The sequence below is a fragment of the Lactuca virosa genome, chromosome 2 (genome assembly GCF_052849685.1).
Source record: "Lactuca virosa cultivar CGN04683 chromosome 2, Lactuca_virosa_CGN04683_v6, whole genome shotgun sequence".
Taxonomy (NCBI): domain Eukaryota; kingdom Viridiplantae; phylum Streptophyta; class Magnoliopsida; order Asterales; family Asteraceae; genus Lactuca; species Lactuca virosa.
This window is the reverse complement of record NC_136427.1, coordinates 134,972,540-134,996,319: the sequence shown is the minus strand read 5'-3', so window position 1 is coordinate 134,996,319 and position 23,780 is coordinate 134,972,540. Positions and strand designations below refer to the sequence as shown.

Genomic DNA, 23,780 nt, shown 5'->3' with positions numbered 1-23,780 from the left:
CGATTTTTACGCATTATATATGGGAGATGACGATTCACCGAATTCTGGTTCTATTCTTTTGGGGTGACCATTTTTAAAAACTGCAAAAAATAAATAGTTGTTTACAATGATACCCTTTCTATGGAATTTGATGATGAAATCATCAACCTCAATAATTATGATGTCATGTGTTATCCATGCGATGTTTTAGCTCTTAATTTTATAGATTTAATCGAATCGTTAACTGCTGAATATTTTGAGATTACTAACCGAGATTCACTAGCTTTAGTACTCTACAGAAATTTGTTTGTTAATGCAGTCCATGTTTTATAAAAAAAAGTATGTTTTTGATAAACAAGTGCACGAAATGGTAGCTCACATGGACCATTACAAAAAACATAGGTAAGACAATAAGATTTTAAAGCTACCTGATTTTAACACCAAATTGTTTCCTTATGTAGTCCAAGCACCGATTTGGAGCTAAAAAACTACCATAGCATCTGATATATGCGTTTATTGGAGAAGATGAAACACTTCCAGTCATTATATCAAATAGGCTATCAAAAAAAGGAAGAATTTGAACTAACTGGAATTCTGAAGCAGTACAAGAATGCGATTGGGTGGACCATTGTGGATATAAAAGGAATCAACCCATATTTGTGCATACATAAAATCCTGATGGAAGAAGATTTCAAACCTTCATGAGAAGCCCAACGAACACTGAACCCTACAATGATGGAAGTGGTCAAGAAGGAAATAATGAAGCTTTTGGATGTTGGAATGATATAACCGATATCAGACAGCAAATGGGTTAGCCTAGTTCAGGCCATACCGAAGAAAGATGGAGTAATAGCGTCTGCATCGACTATAGAAAAGTAAACGCAGCTACCCGAAAAGATCATTTTCCACTGGCATTTATTGATCTGATGTTGGAAAGACTTACTAGAGATTCACACTATTGTTGTCTGGACGGATTTAGGGATGTCAAAAACCCCCGTGGGACCCCGCTCCTGTGGGACCCCGATACCGTACGGGACTAAATTTAAAAAAAACGGGAGCGGGAGCTGGGGCGGGGGCAGAATTAAACCCCGTTTATTTTCGGGACCGGGGTCGGGAGTTGGTATTTCCGTCTCGTACTCCTGCGGGGTTCCCGATTGTACATTTATGTAAAAAAAAATATATATTTAATATAAAATACATATACAAAATAGATTTTCTAATTTTAGGTTTAGTGTAGGTTTCACTTTCCCGTTTCCAATTAATGGATGTTGAAGATGTAGCGAATTGATCATATATTTTTGGACATATAAATATTTTATATTTGTAATGTTGGATTTGTCGTATTTTATATTTGTAAGATTGTTGGAATTGTCGTTTTGTAATGTTGGATTCATAATGTTGGATTTTTAATTTTTTAGTTTCTAAAAGATTAGGCTTTAAGCTTTTAAAGTTATTAAAAATAGTTTTTTAGCCTAAAACAAAGCAGTTTTTTAGCAAAAAAAAATTGAATTTTAAGCCTATAAACCGACCGGGGGCGGGACCGGGGGCTATGTAAACAGGGGATCCGGGGGCGGGGGCAACAACTGAGTTCGGGAGCAGGGGTGAGGGCAGCTATTTCTGCTTCCGTTTGGTCCCGTTGACATCCCTAGACTGATTCCTAGGCTTCCATTAGATTCCAGTTGCTCCATAAGATCAGGAGAAAACAACATTCGTCTGTCCATTCTGAACTTTTGCTTACAGGCACATGCCCTTTAGACTTTGCAACGCACTTGCTACCTTCCAAAGGTGTATGATAAGTATTTTTTTTAGTATGTACAAAATATCATAGAAGTATTTACGGACAACTTTACTGTTTATGGAGACTCCTTTGATATCTGTCTTAAGAACATCCTAAAAATTATTTCAAGATGTATCAAAACTCACCTGGTCTTAAACTTTGAAAAGTGTCTTTTTATGGACAACCAAGGTTTGATTTTGGGTCATGTAGTGTCAAAAAGAGGTTTAGAAGTAGGCAAAGCTAAAATAGATATCATCAAAATCTTACTCTACCCGAGGAGTGTTCGGGAAGTGTGTACTTTTCTTGGCCATGCAGTTTTTTACAGGAGGTTTATTAAAGATTTTTCCAAGATCACAGTGCCCAAGTGCCAGCTGCTGCAAAAAGATACAGAGTTTAATTTTACTGAAGACTGCAAGAAAGCTTGTGTAATAACTAGTTCAGGTAATCATTTTTTATGAATTTGGAAGTTTCACTTGGCTCACGAAGTGAGGGATGCTTGTGGTGTCGTGAGGGGAATATTTGGAACGCATATCATATTTGGGCTCATGACATGAGCATATATGGCTCACAATGTGAAGCTAGTCTGAGAAAAAGACCCTAATTTTGGGGGTTTTATTCCATATTTAAATGAAATGAGGGCTAGGGTTATCCCACCCTCATCCTCCACCACCTCCTTGAACTCCCCTTCGAAACTCCAACATCCATTTTTTATCTTGAGCTCATTTGTGGTGATTCTAGTCAAGAAGAATAAGCGGAAGGGCATCTAGTTCATCATTTAAGCATTCAAGTCACATCATCAATCATCTTCACACCTTCTGGAGCTTTGTGAGTTTCAAAGTTGGTTTCTTTATGAGTCTCTAAGAGTAGTGTAAGTCCCAAAAATTAGCTTGATGTATCAATCAGATCCACTTGATGGTGCGGAATCCCAATCAAGTGGATGATGCAAGATGAAATGGAGAAGAAGAATAAGAACTTGATGAATCTCTATGAACTAATGATATTCAATGATGCTCCATACATAAGATTCACACACACACACACACACACACTTCTTCTCTCTAACTTTCTCTCTCTACTCAACAAAGGCTTCCCTTTTTAACTTGGTCCCTCCTTATCTCATATGCTCTAGCCCCACTTATGGCCACCCTTTTGTCACACCCCTAAACACACCCCTAATGACTATATATATATATGGACCACAAACCCAAGGCCCAAACCCAATGCTATACCGAAAACACATGGGTTTTCGGTCCAAACTACAAATAAACCCAAGGCTGTTTTCGGTCCTAGACCGAAAACTACAATTGCCTAGAAGAGCAAAGTATAAACCATATTTTTGACCCAAAAATCTCCCATTGGTTTATAACTTTATTTTCTTTTTGATCTAACAAACTCCCCATAGGTTTGTAGCTTGCATTTCTCTTCAGTCTTCACTTTGTGCTTGGCTTCAGCGTTTATCTTCGATTTCTTCACAGCTTCAAGGTGAACATATGAATCTTCAATGTGAAAGACTTCATCTTGAACAGTTGGGATTTTCTTCAAAAGTTGACTTTGAACGCACGTTGGGTGTGGAGGCTTCTTAAAAAGATTTTTAAAAATCAGCACTTTCAGCTTGAAAATCTTCAGAGAGAATAACAGAGATATTGAATCTTCTGGATCACTTCAGCAGGTACATAGATAGCAGCAAATTGATTGAGGAGTCTTCAATGCAATCTGTCACATAATCTTCAAGTACAACTTCACCTTGCTTCTTGGGTTGAAAGATTGTATGTTGAAAGAATAATCTTCATTTCTTGTTCCTTCGAATGAAAATTCTTCGACAATCACAAATGAAGCCTTGGCTCAGAAAATCTTGGTAGTCTCCATGAGTCTCATCTACATCTAAATTCACTTTTCAAGACAAAACTAAAAAAAACTCAGCACACAATATTTTGTATTTTTTTCATATTTTATGAAAAAAATAAAATAGAAACAAAAGTATTTTTGGATTTTTGATTTTTCTGAAAAAGATATAAAACAGAAATAACAATATTTTTGGATTTTTGTTTTTTTTTTGTTTGGTTTTTTTAAAATTTTTAATTCTCCCCTAAATTTGTGCATAGAGGAAAACTATGAACAAATTTAACAAAAACAAAAATATTTGGGATCAAAGTTGTCAAACAATTCAATATCGTTTATCAGCACACGCCTGCATGTCTAGATCTGGTCAATCATCGGTATTGTTGTCCACTTAAACACAAAGGATATTTGACAAATTAGACAGATTATAAGTGACAAGTCATTGTGATCTATATTCCTAAATGGACCATTTAGCTGACGACGACCAAGGATATTGTTGTCCATTTAAATTAAGCAGCGAGATCTACAGACAACCTATTAAATGGTTCAATTTTAGATGTACTAGAACGTGTTCCCCGCTTCCTGACATACCCCGTTAATCAAGAACTTCCAAAGAACTCCTTACTTTAGGTGAGTATTCAATCATTAAGAAAGAAGTCGGATATAGAAATGCATATGTTGTATCCCAGGTCGGATGTTTTCCAATCACGCAGATGGAACAACATATGTCTAACATAGATAGAGGATTAGAGAGATAGTAGGGTGCATATGTTGTGTCCTAGGTCGGATCTTCCGATCACTCAGAGGGGAAAACATATGGATAACAGATAGAAAGAATTTCATAGATAAAGATATTCATAGAGATAGAGTTGTATATGTTGCATTCCAGGTGGGATATGTTCCAATCACACAAAGGAGGCAACATATGACTAACAGATAGAAAGCAAGAAAATAATTTCCTATAGACCTACTTTATCAGAACCCCCAGTCACCCTATCAATACCGGAATTAAGGACATGAGTCCATACATTAAGGAAATGTTGAGCCGCAGTTCTAGATAATTAACTTTTAGTGTATCTCGCAGGTTCCCATGTTTATCTCACTGCTCAATCTACCCGAGCGTCGTATGGTCAGTCCAAATGAAACTATCTAAGTCCATATTGTCTAGTCCTTTCATTGTCAATCAATGTCTAGTCCTTTTGAATCCTTTGTGCCTACCAACACATTGAGCACAAAGTCTAAACAATTCGACTTTAGTGAATTACACTCAGGAGAATCGAGAAGAAAACTCAAACCGTAAGTCACCGATTGAATTTGCACCCAGAAGGTCTGAGAACAGCACACATATTTCGATCTCAGAACAGATCCGAAAATTCTTCACATCGTTAAGAACAAACCCCATATGTGATCCTTTCCTTTCTTCCCTTCCCGCAAAGGACACATACTCTCAAAAACATATCTGAATGCTGTACAGTTGAGAGATGTCCCCTATCACGTGGACTCCCAACTGTAAGTCCCAAAAATTAGCTTGCTGTATCAATCATATCCACTTGATGGTGGGGTATCCCAATCAAGTGAATGATGCAAGATGAAATAGAGAAGAAGAAGAAGAAGAACTTGATGAATCTCTATGAATTGATGATATTTAATGATGCTCCATACATAAGATTCACACGCACACACTTCTTCTCTCTAACTTTCTCTCTCTACTCAACAATGGCTTCCCTTTTTGACTTGGTCCCCCCTTCTCTCATATGCTCTAGCCCCACTTATGGCCCCCCTTTTGTCACACCCCTATACACACCCCTAATGACTATATATATATGGACCACAAACCCAAGACCCAAACCCAATGCTAGACCGAAAACACATGGGTTTTCGGTCCAAACTACAAATAAACCCAAGGTTGTTTTCGGTCCTATACCGAAAACTACAATTGCCTAGAAAAGTAAAGTATAAACCATATTTTTGACCCAACAATTAGATCTATATTTTTATGCCTTATCCTTCATATATAAGATGATGTAGTGGTTGGAATTCATAAAGATTCTAAATTATGGATCTCCAATGTCCCATAAGTAGTATAAATGCTAGATCTTGATTATGGTTGAGTTTTAAGACTGTTGCATGAGATTTGATGTCATTTCTTCCTTTTGTGCCCTATTTAGTGTTTGGGACATGCATTGGACATGCATGTCCAAAAAAACCATGATTTTTATGAGATTTTAGAGTAGATAAGACTGTATGGAAGTTTTGGGTGTTTGTCTAAAAGTGGTTAAGAGCTTAATGTATCTAGCTGTTCAGGACGTTTCTCACGACATAAGCATTCATGGCTCACGATGTGAGAATGGGTCACCTCGATTATTTTGTCTCGTTAGTTCACAACGTGACAGCTAAGGGTCATGACATGACGACAGACTATGAGATTTTGAAAAGAGATTTTGACCTTTTATCGTTGACCAAGTTTAACCTAGGGGCATTTTGGGTATTTTGGATTGTAGTATGAGTTTTGGTCACTGTTTGATATATAGTGCAGTTGGGTTGAGGCGACATTGTGAGGTTGGGTTGAGGCTATAATATTTTGTGCGGAAGCCATTAAACTCGGGAGCAATCAAGACATAAGTTCAGGGCCATGAGGGCAATCCATAATTATTTTTTAGGCTCGAGAGCAATCCAGACATAAGCTGAGGGTCGGGAGGGAAATATAGACTTATATTATGGACTCTGGGTAATCCAGTCTGATGACTATGGACCCAACATGCATGTTTGTATATGTTCTACTATGTGGGGTATTTTGGGGGACCTCACTGCTCTTTGGATTACAATTTAATTTCATAGTTTCAGGTACATCAGATGATCAGGACAAGGCGAAGGCATGCTTGTGCACATCATCCTTGGATATTTTATTGATAGAAGATTTTAGGATACTCTAATTTATGACTATGCTTTTGGAAATATTATTTTCATATGATTTCTGGATTATTAAATGGTTTTAAAATTGAAAATTTTTTATCGTGACTTTTCAGATGTTTTAGTTGTGGTGCGGTGCGTTTATGTTTCAAGAAAGTTTGTTGTTCAAGTAGCAAATTAAAGTTTTTTTACGGTTATTACTCAATGGGGAAATTAATTAGGTATGAACTTTAATATTGCAGATCAAACTCATCATTGGAAATTGCACCCAAAGATTAGAATCCATCATATGAAAATCTAACTCGTGCAAGGCATTAGCTTCTTTACTAGTTAATATAATTTCACATAGATTTAATATTTGCACAAAAAGACAAGACCAATATTTTTTTTAGTATTTCACCTTGTTCAGATATAAAACTTTCAATCCAGAAGCAATCTCTCTACCTCTTTTACTAACGAATACACGCCAACAGAAACAATGTAAAAAATTCAGACCCAAAAATGAGAAGGGTAGTTAGAGTCATTTGCTAAACTTGCACATACGGTAAGTGAAATGTATTTAAATATCAATGTTATTATGTCTTTAGTGCATGTGACAAAGTGTCCTTAATATTATTATGTCTTTAGTGCATGACAAAGTGTCCTTAATAGTTAGCAATATATTAATAAATATTAGTTAATTCTAGAGTATTGTTCTACTTGGGCATCTGACTTTTCTCTACTTCCTCATCATGAAGCGTATTGATTATAATTGTCATCTAGAGAATTACTTCCAAATTTAAAGTTTTTACTGAATAAAAAATTTCTTCCTCAGTCAACGAGACTACGAAATGAAATGAATATCAATGAAGAGAAAAATGGTCATCTTTATGGAATTTTTAAGCAAAATGGTCATAATCCGAAAAAATCTCCGTCTAAGCCAATTTAAATGAAGATACATAAAAATTAATCTACTTAAGCAATAGCAATGTTTCTTTTTTTCTTTTCGTTTTTGTAAGAAGGCATTAATGTATTTATATGCAAATAAACATTGTACGTTTGTTGGTTTTAATTTAAGATATCTAGCATTATCGTTTATAAAGGAATTCGATTAACAATTAAGGAGATTTATTGAGATTCATTCAATTTCTTGTGATAGGTTTGTAATTTTTTTTTACAAAAGTTAATAGCAAAGAGTTAAAAAAAGATAACAAATTCTATTAAGAAATAGTAAAAGTTAAACAATAGCTAAAGATTTAAAAAAAACATTGTTTTTATAAATATTTGACTAGTGTATTGTTTTGATAAATATTTAATACATCTATTTGATATTTTTTTATTCAAACACAACTATTTTGTTAAAAATCTGGATTACGAATCTAAAAGGAAAGAAAAACGATCTATTTAAATTCACCTTTTGTTTATATAGTATCGGGTAGATCCGGGTAACTTGTGGACATAAGAGATTCTTGACTTTCAGAATTACCAAAAGCGAGTCGCAACCCAACCACTTCTGATTACAACACTTGTAGTCTGTCAATCAATCTTCCGACTTTAACAATTAGCTACTTTATATAAAACCATCTTACATTAAAACTTAACTTTAATATCTTAAAAATAAAATAGAGTATTTTAAGAGGGTTTCTCTACACTCGAATGACGTCATTGTCTAACCCTTATGAAGCGCACACTCCGTTGTAATCGTGCTTCTTCGATTATTTTCTTCCTATCCATGAACAAATTCAGCAAATAACTATTCCACTGAAAGTAATTAACAAAACTAATATTGTTATCCATCCCTAAAAAAGTCAAAGGTAAAGAAAAACAGACATGGAATACAGTAATGTTACCGATTTCCTGATGCTAAGGTGAATCAAGTAATAGTCAATGAATCTGGAACTTTTTTGAATCCTCAATAAAATTGTTTTGTGTTGTATGTTACGTACCGGGTTTGTCTTTATCTGATTGCATTTGTTTCTCTTTATAAAAGTGCAGCGTTTAGATGTAATCACTAAGAAACGATTATGCCCTGATTTTGAGAAGTTCAGGTTTCACTCCTAAAAGTTAATGGCTTAAATTGATTGGGGATTGCCTACTCTATTCACAGTTTAAAGGTTTACTGGCAGCTTAAGTTTTTCTAGTTATAACCTTTTTACCCTTGGGTCTACTTACTACCTGTTGAGATTTTGCTTCAAAGGGATATCGCTTTTACGGTGCTGTTTAATTTAGTTTTCACGCCATTCCTTGTACATCCTGGTAGTTTTTTGATGCTTCTCATATTTCGGACATTTTTGCCCCTCGTGTTGGTTTGAAGATCCTGGTAGTTTGGTGGGTTGCTGGTGTTGGTTTCGACAAAGTGTTCAAGACTTCCATACTTGTATCATCTATGTAATCCCTTTTGATTAGTTTTGCATTCTATTCATTAGATACGTGTAACAGGGTCATAGAAATCAAATTGGCTCGGACATGTATCATCTATGTAATCCCTTGTTCTTGTTTTGTTAGCTTATTGTTATTGTGTTGATTGATAAATTATAAAAAATGTTGTTTAAAAAATAAACATGGTAAAAATTTAATTTCCATTTCATTGTTTATTACAACCAAATAAGAGAATTGATTCTCAAATATATTTCTCCGATGAATTCATTGTTGTACCAAACAGTGGAATCAATTCGCCTTCCTCAACTTTGTTCATTTTCTCGGCATTTCCATTCTCTACTATAATTCCATTTCTCTGTACCAAACGCACCTTTTGTTTATGTAGTACCGGGTCGGATCCGAGTAACCTGTGGACATAAGAGATCCATGACTTTCAGAATTACCAAAAGCGAGTGGCAACCCAACCACTTTTGATTACAACACTGTCGCACATCAATGTTTGGTCAATTTGCACATTTGATCACTCACGTTTTTTTTGTGCTCAATTGATCCTTAATGTTAGTAAATACCGGCTAATTACCCCCTTATGCACCCGGTAAATGGAACAACCGGTGGTATTGCTTACGTGGAATACGTTTAAATTATATATTTCATTGATTTTATCCACGTAAGATTTAGAAGTCAGAATAAACACATTTATTTACCCACAACTACTCTCCTTCTTTCTTCCTTTTTCTCATCTCACAGTGATTACTAAGCACTAAACCTACGGTTCAAAGTCGTTTTCTCCGATCGAAGTCAGTGAGCAGTCAACCAACCCATAATGTCTAGCTAGATGCCAAACCCTGATGGACTCTACCCTATGGTGGAGCTGAACTTCAAAGGTGTTTTTCTTAGAAATCCTTTCTCGTATAACCATGGTATCAATTTCATTTTCAATGATCACGATTTTTTTGGAATGACATATGGTGAATGTATCACCTTTCTTGAACAGTTCATGCAAGAAAGTATAAAGAAGGTATACTACTGTGAACCAGGTAAGCCCTTAATATCTGGGATAACTGATATTGCTAACAGTGTTCTAAAAGGCACGCCATGGCATGAGGCGCGGCTTCACCGTTATGAAAAGCTTCATAATGTTACTGTTAGGCGTGACGCGTGGCAAGGCATGATATGGCGCGTGTTTTTTCGTTTGAGACACATTATTTTGCTCTTTTTTATACCTTTTCTAATCGGACATACAAGTATTGTGTTTTTTGTTAACTTTTTGTTATTAGTTGTTGATATAACACTTTTAAAAACTAGTTATATTTGATATAAATCTATATTTATGCGGCAATATAATTATAAATTAATACAAAATCGCCGCCTTACATCACACCTTGAAAAACGTCATGGCTTGCCATAACTCGTTAAGCTTGAGGTTTGACCTTGCCGCCACGCCACGCATCACGCCTTTTAGAACCTCGATTGCTAATGATGAAGACTATGGTGGTTTCATTTTTCAAGCATATGGGACAAATGGTAAAATTTGTATGTATATGGACCATGATGGTCAAGACATAGACGATTGGTTTGGTTCTGACGTAGAAGAGAGGGATGTAGATGATTCATGCATTGATGGCGGTGAGATTGAGGACGAAATTGATAACCTATAAGATGTTGATGTGAACTTTAATGAGGACATATTCACTATGAATAGGACAAAGGGTGATGACTTTCTAAATAAATTATGTGGCGAAGAGGAAGAAGGAAATGATAACAACAGAGATGATGGGCGTGAATAGGATGCCAATGTAACTCACCAACATTCTATTTTTAATAATGAGTTAGTTCCATGGAAAAAGCAGTTCCCAATACTTGGTATGAGGTTCAAAGATCCAGCTCAATTAAAATCAATGTTATGCAACTATGTTGTTCCAAATGGGTACCAACTTTGCTTTGAGAAAAATGATAGGAAAAGATTGTTGGTTAAGTGTTCCAAGGGTGAGTGCACATTCAGGTAGTGGGGATCTTGGATGAGTGATGAATCAAGCTTCCAAATTAAGTCTTTAAAGGCAGACAACAAATGTGCAAGGAACTACAAGTTAGGGTCCATGGTCACTAATGCTTGGATAGGGAGTCATTATACAAGAGAATTCTTACTTAGACAAAAGGTGAGTGTTAGAAAGCTTAGAATAGATGTGTCACAGAAGTTTGGTATTCATGTAAGTGGTGGTCAATGCAGGAGAGATAACAAATATGCACTCTAATTAATAGATGGTACCCTACTTGAACATTATGCAAAGTTATGGTCGTATAAAGAAGATATTAGGAGATCAAATCCAGGTAGCACTTTAGTAAGTTCTATGTTTGCTTTGATGCATTGAAGAAGGGGTGGAAGGAGGGATGCATGAAGATAATAGGTGTAGATGGTTGCTTCCTTAAAGGGATCTGCAAATGAGAGTTATTGTGTGTTGTTGGAAGGGATGCAAACAATGGGATTTATCCTATTGGATGGGCAGTAGTATGTGTGGAGAATAAGGAAAATTGGAGGTGGTTTTTGGATTTACTCATTGATGACATGAGACTTAACTTAGGCAATGGATACAGTGTAATATCGGATCAACACAAGGTAATTTCATGGTTTGTAATTAATTTCCCTATCTATTTGCATCCTTATTCACTATACTTTCTATTTGTTAACATGGTTTGATTGAGGCTGTAAAAGAACTCCTTCTATATGTAGAGAACAGGTAGTGTGCCAAGCATATTAGCCAAAACCTTAGGAAAAGGTATAGTGGTGCCTAATATGAAAGTATATTCTGGAAGGCATGTAAAGCAACCACAGAGGTAGATTTTAAGGTTGCCATGAAAGTGCTTGAAGTGCTAGATGCAAGTGCTCATCAGTTGATGATGGACAAAGACCCCAAAACGTGGTCAAGGGCCTGCTTCGAACCAGGAAGATGTAATGATGTTGTGGAGAATGGAATGTCAGAAAGTTTTAAAGTTGTGATTGTTGATACTAGGAAGAAACCAATTATCACCATGCTAGAGGAGTTGAGGATGTATATGATGGAGAAGGTGTTCAAGAAGAAATCCAAGGGTCAAGGATGGGGCAACCAAAATTTTCCAACAATTAGAGAATTAGTGAATGAGATTAAGAAATCTCAAAGACATTACCAAGTCTTACCTAGTGGACTAAATCAGTTTGAAGTTAGAGGAACTACATATCTTGAAGAAAGAACTTGCTCGTACAGGCTTTGGCAGCTTAATGGAATGGGTTGTGTCTATTCTGTTGCAGCTATTAGTTATATGAATAGGGATGTAGAGTTATGTGGACAAAATGTTAGGTAGCATCACTTACATGAAGGCATACAAGTTTAGGTTAGCACCTGTGCCTGGGAAACCTGCAAATAAAGGAAAAGGGATGAAATAGAAAACCAGTCAAGTAAAAAATCAAAGAAGAGTACCCAAACACAAAACAAAGGTAAGTTGAAGGTAAAGGTATTTAAGCTGGGAAAAAACAAAAACGTAGTCTTTGTAAGATTGAAGGACACAAGAAAAGAGCTTGTACTCTGACAAGGCCTCCTAAAATAAAAGCTAGAAGAAAAACAAAACACGTAAATAAGTATTTAAATGGTTAAATATTTACAATTTCTTTCTTAATTTCTAATAATGTTTCATATTGGTCAATCAGGGTGGTGCTCAAGCAGTCAATGAGGGTGATGAAGTGAATGAAGGTGATGAAGGTAATGCAATGAATGAAGGTAATCAAGGTAATGCAATGAATGAAGGTGATGAAGTGAATGAGGGTGATCAAGCAGTCAATGATGATGGAGGAGCAATAAATGATGGTGGAGACGCAGTCAATGAGGTGCATGTGCAACAACACTATGATGAGGTGGAACTCACTCCTTTGGGTTTTGATGCATCAGGAAATTGAGAACCTAGTCGGGTTCATGTGCAACAACAGGAGGCTAGAGAAACACCAATTGCAACCTTTTTGAAGAAAATCAGGAGGAAGAAATCTGAAAGGATTATCAAGTTGAAGCTAGTTAAGATAGTTGGTGGTGCGGATGCACCTGGGAATTCAGAAGCTAAACCTCTTACTCTAGAATAAGTTTAAGTGTTGGTTTATGTTATATGAACATGGTATGTAGTGTTAAATTATGTGTTTTGGTGTACTATTGTTGTTTTTATGAAACTGTTTTCAACTATGGTTGTTTGTATGAAACTATGTTGGTTTATGTGATATGTATTTTGTATTAACTAAGTTGGTTGTTATTTTGAGCTTTTTGTTGTGTTATCTTGAAGTTGAATGCATGGTAAGGACTTGTGTGGTTAAACTGTGTGGCAAAGGAATATATTTCCATATATAGCTAATTTTAAATTGTCATTGATTATGTCCTTATATACCATGTGTGGTCCATATGCCCTTACTTTTGTACAAAAAGGACCCCTGCACAGAACTCTAAACACAATGCACTTTTAAATGGACCAAGTGAGGTCTTTATGGCCGACAATGTGGTACCCACACTTCAATTTTTAAAAGGAGCACATTCATATTATTAAATTTAGCAAGGTATATAAGAAGTAGGATCTTTCATACCATTCATTGAATCTACAAAAAGTCATTACAACTGTTCCCATCTACTGTCATCCCATTACATCTACCATACCATACATACATTGTTGAAACAAGCAATCAACCAAAAACTTGACTATACATTACAACTAGGATCTAACCATGACAATGTACCCATACACCCAAACACTTCCCAAAAAAGCAAACAAATTTCTAGATCCACCCATACACTTCCCAAAAAACTGGTTGGAATTATATATTGTAGTAAAACACACACATGATGAACGAACTCGAGGTACGATTCAGTAATTAATTTCACCTACAGATTCGTGAAGAGCAGTGGGGGCGGCTTCTGCCACTGGGTTACCAGGAAGTCATTGCCAGAGCCGTTTCTCCCCTCGATTTTGGCTCTAAAAATCAACTCTACTTCAGCTTAACGTACACACATATCCTCCTTGATCGTGGTCATTGGCGGAGCTTCATTAGGGCAAGGGGTTGTAGCCCCCCTGATTTTTTGGTTTGATATAGTCCTTTTAGTTCCATTTTATACATTTTAGACCCAAAAAATATAAAACTTTGGTTGTGGCCCCCTGCTTACCATTTTTATACATACTATATTTTCAGCCCCCAAATTATATGTTGAAGCTCCACCCCTGGTCGTGGTTATCTGGTAAATCAATCATCCTTGGAATACCATATTTCCTTTTTTATATGCGTGCTTACACAGTTTCCTTTAATTTGTAATAACCTTTTCATAGACCATGGAAAATTTCTAAACCATTGTTACCATGCACGATGAGAAGCTCTTGAATAGTATTTTTCAGATATAACTGTTAAACAATGCTTCTACTAACTATGATTTGCTCTTACATAATTCAATTAACAGAGCTTCCAGCTAGATATGGAGACTGGGAAAAACTGCTATATGTTGGGCGCAAAGGAGCTATACATCGCATTGCAAGAAGACAATGAATGCTGGAAATGGGGACACATACCTGAATCAAGGTCTCTGTCGTCCCTTTAACCCTTTTAGGGTCGTTCCTTTATAATCTAACTAACATATGTTTCCATTTGTGTAGGTTTGCGGAGGTGTGCATACTTAAAAAAGTATGCTGGCTTCAAATTCGTGGCAAAATAGCATCTGTAATGTTGTCACAAAACAGCACATATGTAGCGTATCTTGTCTTTCGAACTACTAGCAATTCTAAGGGACTTTCTGTGACATCTAAAACTACTGTGAGTTTTAATGGGATAGGAATGGTGACTGAAAATGTGTATCTTCAACGACCTAAGGCTTGTGAAATATGGCAAGAAAATGATGTGTTTCCTCATAGGAGAAAGGATGGATGGATGGAGATCAAGTTGGGAGAATTTGAGTACAACGAAGGAGATAGTGGGGAGGTTGAGATGACGTTTGAGGAGGTTAAGGATTTACACTGGAAGGAGGGTCTTATTGTGGAGGGTATCGAGCTTCGGCCTAAATAAGTACGTGTGATAACCTTAGCACATCTAACCATCACAACTGACTTGTGAAATTTGAAGGTCATGCTCAGCACAACACAATGTTGTCATTTGTTATGTAAGGAGACATATGTTATCAAGGAAGGAGAAGGGGAAATTTCGGTAAATTAACTCAGCAAGGGCAGTTTGGAAATTTAGATTACTCTGTCAGTTAGAATTTGTTATAGTTGATCAGTTTGTTTGATGTATATAGTAGTTACTTGATGTAATTAGAATCAATCAATAAAGCAATTCAATTCTCTCATTTTCTTTCTCTCGGTAATATGGTATATTTCTTCTCTAGGTAATATGGTATCAGGGCAAAGAATGCTGAAATTTGGCTTTTGTTCTTGAACATTCATATTATCTATGTTCCTGAGTTGTTTCAATTTCGATAATTTTCTTCTTGAATCATTTTGATTTTTATTATTCAAATCAACGACTTCAAATTTCATTCATTTGTTTCAATGACGTCAACTAGTGATGCTCCTGGATCTATCTGACTGGTTCTACACTCTCTGCGATTGATGACCGTCTCAATCCATATTGACTACATCATTTTGACAATCCCGGTTGTATTCTAGTTTCTCAGCCTTTAATCGGTTAGAATTATCCTTCATAGAGTCAAGCGGTGTTGTTTATTTGTTAAAAATAAAGTTGGTTTTATCGATGGTTCACTCACTAAACCAAGCTCTTTTAACCATATGATGTAGAATTCATGGATGCGTAATAATAATCATGTAATTTCTCATTTTTTACAATAAAAAATTTTCATTTTATTAAGATAAAACTTCCCAATTTATAAATTCATTATTAAGAAAACAGTTTATTCCAAATTACATTTATTCAAAATCAGAGTATCATAGAGAACGCGGAATCCTCAATGCTACTGATGAGTGTGTACAGTCCCGCCTTCGTCTTCCCATAGCCACCGATGATACCTGAAAGAATAAACAACTGTATAAGCATAAAGCTTGGTGAGTTTCCCCCAAAAATCCCCATACGAAAAACATACAAGCATGCGTAATGGCCCACAACCTCCCGGCTGGAATGCCCAGGCCCCATCAGTCCTTGGACTGGAATGCCAACATGCAACGGGTCCAATCAGTCATCGGGATAGAATACCCAAGATTTGCTGACCTACCGCCTCAACCTAACCGCTCTTCCCGAGCCTCCGTACCTACGGCTTACAGCTGGCCTGCATCAGGCATCTTGGCCTACAGCATAAAGCAGGACCGCCTCAACCTACTACTATCATATGTCGACATATTAACAAACAAGGAACAAGCAGGCACATAATACAAACAAACAAAAATCATACAACTCACCACCATCTACTAGCCCTCTCACAACACACAGTCCCACTACCATCTAACCTCCATGAAATGCGTAACCATAAGTACCTAGAGGTGAGATAGCCACCCGAACAGATGATCCTACTCTAGAGCCACAACTAAACAAGGAACATGCAATAAAGCCTTGATAACCAGCAAGTACATATAACATATAGTTCTATTGATCACTACCGCAGAGCCACATCCCATATACCAAGATACCGATCTAACAGATCACTACTGTATAGTAACATACTAATTTTCCACATACTAAATATCAACATACCAGGAATGCATAACCGTATATACTCAACGGTGAGATAGCCACTCGAACAGGTGATCCTACTCTAGAACCACAACCAAACAGTGAACAGGTAAAAGAGTCTAGACCAAGAGTCCTTAGTCTATCCTACATGACCATATACAGTCCCTAAGGCATCCCTCTACCAATAAATAACCACAACTAGTGGGCCGACATTAGTGCCTTCGATGCACGATACGATGGGGCGAAACTCACCTCAAATGAAGAAACCCGAGAACACTGTGATACGCTCCCTACTACATTACTTGCTCCTGTGGATCCACTAACTTCAGAACGAAACAAAATCTTAATCAACAATCAAAGCCTTCAAGTTTGACCTAAAGTCAAACTTTGTCAAAAGTCAACGGTCAGTGGAGTCAACAAAAGTCAAAGTCCCTTCCTAACGTAGTACGCCATGCGTACCAGGAGATTACGCCCAGCGTACTCCGATGTTGACCAAAAATGGGCCGTTGACCGCGTACGCACAATGTACCTCCAGGTACATCCAGTGTATGTATCCCAGTCCCAAAACTTCATTAAGAGCTTACTCCATTTAGCCCTTGTGTCTAAAACTCAGAGTCAAGCTCAAAATGATGTCTTAAGTCATAATGTTTCCAACTTTATGACTTTCCATGCCTATAAATTGCTTAATGTCCAAAACCTTAAGTTCTTAACCCAATAAGACCATCTATCACATGCATGGGTTACATACAACACTCAAGATCATATTTTTATGCATCACAACACTCCGAAATATCTAATAGGACTGCTCAAATGACTTAGAGTAAACCATACTCTTAAAGCCAACCTAATGGGACCAAAATGATCACAACTTCAAGGCTAGCAAGATCTTAAACAAATCATCATCAAGTTCAAAGCTTTTTACCTTAAAATGATACCAATTGGTGATGAGATTCTGGATCTAAAGTCCCTCACTCTTCCAAGGTGGTCCTCTCTTCTTCTCCTTCCTTCTTAATCACCAAAAATACCAAAAAAAAAGTTCAAGAACACTCTCAAGGAGGATTAGGGTTCTAGATGACGAAATGGCAAGTGGAGGTTGAAGGGTGAATGAGAAATGAGGAGTAATGTTATATATATATATATATATATATATATATATATATACAAAGAGACAGAGAGAGAAAGAGAGAGAGAGAGAGAGAGAGAGAGAGAGAGAGAGAGAGAGATAGGGAGAGACCAAACCCTAAAAAATAGGGTTTGAGGATCCACCACGTACGCCCTGCATACGTGGAGTACGCCCAACGTACTAAGTCTTTGGCCAAAATCACCAAAATGCCACCAAGGGCCGAAATGCAGATAATTCTCATACTAAGAGGTTAAAAGGAAAATACTTGACAGTTGAGATGTTACAATTCTCCCCCACTTAAATCAAACTTCGTCCTTGAAGTCCACTACTACAACCAACTCAGGGTAATGATCCCGCATCTCACCTCTGGCCACTCAGACTGTTCTCCCCGGAACCCGATCCGAACCAAAAGTCAGCTCATTCAGGCGACTACCTTCCCTTAATATCCTTAACCCAATCTTATCGAAACTCATGCACCCCAACCAATAATGAATCCTTGACCCACTAACTTTTACCACTGAAGAAGACCATCACAATCCTCCCAAAATCCAGGAAACCAATAGCTCGATTGACTCTCAAACAAGCGAAACTATCTCGGAACGCAGTTATTACGACTTCTCTTAACAATCTGAACCATACAGAATATTCCCGACGCTGAAACTATCTCGGAATGTAGTTATTTTGACTACTATACTGTTTTGATAAATATTTTAAAAAATACGTCTATTTGGTAAAAAAAATTTCAAACACAACTATTTTGTTAAAAATCTGGATTACTAATCTAAAAGGAAAAAACGATTATCTATTCAACTTAACCTTTTGTTTGTATAGCATCGGGTTGGATCCGGGTAATAAGAGATCCATGACTTTCAGAATTACCAAAAGCGAGTGGCAATCCATCTTACATTAAAACTTAACATTTTAAAACCATCTTACATTAAAACCATCTTCCGACTTTAACAATTAGCTACTTTATATAAAACCATCTTACATTAAAACTTAACATTTTAAAACCATCTTCCGACTTTAACATTTTAAAAATAAAGAGCATACTCCGCTGTTATCGTGCTTGTTCCACTAGTTTCTTCCAAATCTTCTATAATACCGTTGTTTACACTTTACACTCAAAAAAGGAATCTCTTGAATAAAAATTCCCTTGGACTTGGTCTCTCTCTGAATCATCTACTTACACAAGCCTTGAGAAAAAACAGCCATAATAAATGTTCCTATTTTCATTTGACTCTTTCACAATTGACCCACACGTTTTGTTTCTCTGTTTAGAAGTTACAACTGGGATACATGGATCGCATGCATGGTTGGGAATAAAATAAATACAAAAAGTGAAATATTACCAACTCCAGATTGATGTTCGGTTGAGGATAGTCGAAATTGTTTTTTTATTATGCTGACTTCGAGTTTTCATATTCACTTTTATTTTGACTCTTACACCTATTATATGATTTTAATAATCTAAAATATACAAGATACAACATTTAACTTTTAAAGCACTTGATGCTAGTCAACCGTTATAGGTACGCGCTTCTAAACAAACTGGGTTCTATATATATTCACAGAGAAAAGCTGCTACCACGATATATAACCACTCATAATCTATCACAAATATAAAAACCAATGTCTTCATCACAGGTAAACCTAGAAGACTTTCGAATTCCACTTGAGGCGATCATTCGAGCCACAAAAGACTTCAGTAGAAAAAATCAGGTCGGTGAAGGTGGATTTGGTACCGTGTACAGAGGACAAGTCTCTGAACACCCGAAAAAATACTTAGTAGCAATCAAACGCCTTGATCCGAAAGCTTATCAAGGAACCAACCAGTTCACTAAAGAAGTCAACTTGGTTTCAAGTTTTAATCATCCAAACATCATCCCATTCGTTGGCTACTGTGACGATGCAAACGAAAAAATTATAGTTTTCAAGTATGCTAGTAACAGTAGCCTTGAACAAAACCTCTGCGACCCAGAGAAGAGACGTTGTCTAACATGGGAACAACGCCTTAAGATATGTTTGGGGGCAGCAAGAGGAATCAAGTACCTTCACTCGGGTGTTGGGGAGCACAGCAGAGTAATTCATAGAGATTTGAAGAGTGCAAATATTTTGTTAGATGAAAATATGGAAGCCAATATATGTGATTTTGGTTTGTCAAGACGAAGTCCAAGAAATCAGCAAGATACCCGCGTCTGTACAAGGCCTTGTGGTACAAGCTTTTACATGGATCCGGTTTACAAGGAAAGAGGTACGCTCTCAAAAGAGTCCGACATATATTCATTTGGAGTGATAATGTTTGAAGTGTCGAGTGGGATGATGGCTTATAATGAATGGCGCTTTGAAGATACTAAGGAACTATATCTGATTGGCCACGTCCGAAGCTACTATGACGATGGTGGACTAGTTGATGGACTTGACAGGTTAATAGATTCCACTATCAAAGATCAGATTGATATGAGTTCCTTTGAAAAATTTAATAAAATTGCACATGAGTGCATTAACTTGGACGTAAGCAAACGCCCTACGGTGGATAGGATCATCAATACAATTGTGGAAGCATTGAATATTCAAGTAAGTTTTTTGTTCAATATTTTTAAGGAAACATATTTAATAAGTATATTCATAGCAAGACTGAAAACTACAATGCATATAATTATTATATATAATAAATAATTCCATACAGTATTTTTTTTACTATATATGCTACGAATTCTTACATTCTCAAAACAAAAACAACTTATCTTTCCTCCATAAGGTATAAACACGTTCTAGCAACAGATTTCCATTCAATTACTACCTACTATGCAGTGTCGATTTTTTTTTTTTTAACATATGAGAGAGGCTCCAGCCTGGCTTAGGAAATGTAAAGATATCGGGAAGTGAATGTGAGTCATTATTAGCATGCATTAATCGTTCACTTGTTATCAGGGAACTACGAGAACTTGAAGCATACAAGAATAGGAATAGATTTACTAAGAGAACATAAAGTAAAGCTTTATATATTAATTATTTTGAAAAGCTTGTTAAGATTCATAAAATCAACCCAAAATAAGAAAAGAACTCTCATATTATGTCAAGAATTCTTGGATACAATTACAAATCAAAATACAATTGAAAATAAGAAAGACTCACTCTAATCCAATACAAATCACTAAAAACCCTAACTCTCACTCTCATATATATATATATATATATATATATATATATATATATATATATATATATATATATATATATATATATATATATATATATATATATATATATATATATTCAAGCTATCTATATTACATATCCCATATAGAAGCTAAAGAATCAAAAACTGATTAATGAACAAAACTAGAAGATAACAAATCTGAATAAGATAACTTTTAGGGTTTGTATTCAAAGAAGATAATAGCTTTCTCTTAGAAATATTAAACCGAAGAACGAAGAAGAGATAAAAGTCAGCAAACTATTGCGTATTTCCTCATTATATAGCAACTCCACTGTAGCTCCAAGCCCTTCCACTTTAGCGTTCTATCACATTTAGTCCTTGTGCGCCATTCCATCTTCCAAATCTGGTCCTTTAGCTTTTCATGACAAAAAAACCATTATTTTATCCCTACAAAGTACTAACACCAAAATTAAGCAAATTTTCATTTATCCACCCAAATACAAGATTGGAACTATTATTTATTTTAACAAAGCTTAACAAAAATTACTATATTTTATCGTTTTCCCAAAAAATAAAGGTCATCTCGAGAGGCTGTTAGGAGGATAGGCGATTTTGTCAATTTTAAACATTCATCAAAATCATTATTTTTTTTCTTTGTATGTTTTTTATCACTTTCCACCTAGTAAAACACACATACACACATAATGAGCGAAGCAGCAAGTATCTAGATATACTATCACTAACTTTAGCTACAGATGCGTGCAGAGGTGTGAGGGCGGCTTCTGCTAACAGATTACCAGAAAATCATTGCGAGAGCGGTTTCTCCCCTCGATTTTGGCTCTATAAATCAACTTTACTTCTGCTTATCGAACACACATATCCTCCTGGATCGTGGCTATCTGGTAAATCAATCATCCTTGGAATACACTGTTTCCTTTTGTAATAATCATTTCATTGACCATTGGAAACTTTTAAATCCAATGATAATGCAACATCAGGAGAAAAGTTTTATATATATATATATATATATATATATATATATATGTATATATATATATATATATATATATATATATGAAAAAGTGAATATGTGGTTGTCATGTATATAATATTAGGTATAGAACTATTTAAATTGACTTCATTTGGATTAAAATACAAAATTTTCTTTCACTGTTAGCTTTTTCCTATTGCTTTTGAACTAATATTATTTTTTAATTTGTAATTCATCCTCAACATCCGTATATTTCGAATGTGTTTTTTATTAGACCTCTAGTAGAAGCTTCATAACTTCCTCCGACACCTACCTTATGTATACTTGCATTATTTTTTTTATGGATTATGAGAAGAGGTTTATCGAGTTTTTATTGATCAATTTCAATCTTTCATTATAGTTTTCTATAATAAATTTCAATATACTGAACTAAATGTATTTAATATATATTCTTATACACAGTTTGTGGTGTAAAATTAAACTTATAAAACTCCATAAAAATATATATAAAGCCTAATAGAAGTTCTAATAAAGGATACAAGAAATATGGTAGAGATATTTAATTGAATTTTTTTAAAATTATATAGTTTTTGATGGTTCTATACCTAATATTAGGTACATAACAACCACATATTCTCCAAGCCCATATATATATATATATATATATATATATATATAATTGTTAAACAACGTTTCTACTAATTACTAAGATTTGTTCTCACATAAATCCATAAACAGAGCTTCCAGCTAGATAAGGAGAGTGGGAAAAAGTGCTATATGTTGGGCGGAAAGGAGCTATACATTGCATTGCAAGATGATAACGAATACCGGAAATGGGGACACATAGCTGAATCAAGGTCTCTGTTGTCTCTTTTAGAGTCGTTTTTTATAAAATAAAAATATACAAGTTTGTGTTGTTAGGCATGCATATGCATTGTAATAACAAGAGATTCGATATATGTCTATCTCTCGTCTCTCTTATGTGCAAAAGCAGTCTCCTCATAAAAAATTACCTAGAAAGTTAATTAGACATGGTCCCATCTCCTTTATATATATTGGAGTTTAATATAACTGAACATATGTTTCCATTTGTGTAGGTTTGCAGAGGTGTGCATACTTAAAAAGGTATGCTGGCTTGAAATCCGTGGCAAAATAGCATCGGTAATGTTGTCACAAAACAACACATATGTAGTGTATCTTGTCTATCAAACTACTAGCGATTCCCACGGACATTCTGTGCCAGCTACAACAATGGTGAGTTTTTGTGGGATAGGAATGGTGACTGAAAATGTGTATCTTCAAAAATCAGAGGCTAGTGAAATATGGAAAGAAAACTATGTGTTTCCTCAAAGGAGAAAGGATGGGTGGATGGAGATCAAGTTGGGAGAATTTGAGTACAATGATGGAGATAATGGGGAGGTTGAGATGGCGTATGTGGAGAACAATTGGGGACACTGGAAGAAGGGTCTTATCGTGGAGGGTATCGAGCTTCGGCCTAAATAAGTAGATGTGATAATTTTTGTTTGAACAAGTACATCTAACTATCAAACCTTTTTAACTATAAGAGTTTAGGGAAATATGAAGTTGGGTCATTTGTTATGTAAGGAGACGATATCAAGATGAAGTTTTTATGATTGAGATGCATAGATAGAAAATACGTTGTAAAATAAGTATATTAGAGTATGCTGGGGCGGAAAAAAGACACTAAAACTATGAAGGCCATATCAAATTTTCAAAACCGAAGTATATATTCATGTTTAATTTGTTTCAACGTATTTTAATAGCTAGTTAAATAAAAAATATATATATTCATGTATTATAAATAAGTCATAATTAAGATATAGAAACAAGTTAAATTAACCAGAAAACTAATCTTAAAAAATTAATAAAAATAATTACTCACAAAAGTTGTATTATAAATGTGTTCTAAAAAAATTAAAGAAAATTAGAAAATAGATTATATTGCACATTTCC

At 35.5% G+C, this 23,780-nt stretch overlaps 1 protein-coding gene and 1 pseudogene across 2 annotated transcripts; both read left to right on the top strand.

Annotated features, from left to right (window-relative positions):
- The first annotated feature begins 14,331 nt into the window (after positions 1–14,331).
- On the top strand, positions 14,332–14,915 carry LOC145157785 (F-box protein At2g02240 pseudogene; annotated as a pseudogene).
- Positions 14,916–19,256: 4,341 nt separating this feature from the next.
- Positions 19,257–23,520, top strand: LOC145156521 (putative receptor-like protein kinase At5g59700). Of its 2 annotated transcripts, XM_079075854.1 has the most exons (4): positions 19,257–20,229; positions 21,571–21,717; positions 22,545–22,663; positions 22,904–23,520. In XM_079075854.1, exons 3-4 carry the CDS (start codon positions 22,584–22,586, stop codon positions 23,307–23,309), a joined length of 486 nt encoding a protein of 161 aa, XP_078931980.1. In that variant the 5' UTR covers positions 19,257–20,229; positions 21,571–21,717; positions 22,545–22,583; the 3' UTR covers positions 23,310–23,520. The 2 variants fall into 2 exon arrangements, with proteins under 2 accessions (XP_078931980.1, XP_078931978.1); XM_079075852.1 differs by lacking the exons at positions 22,545–22,663; positions 22,904–23,520 and having other exon boundaries at positions 21,571–21,681.
- The last annotated feature ends 260 nt before the right edge of the window (positions 23,521–23,780 follow it).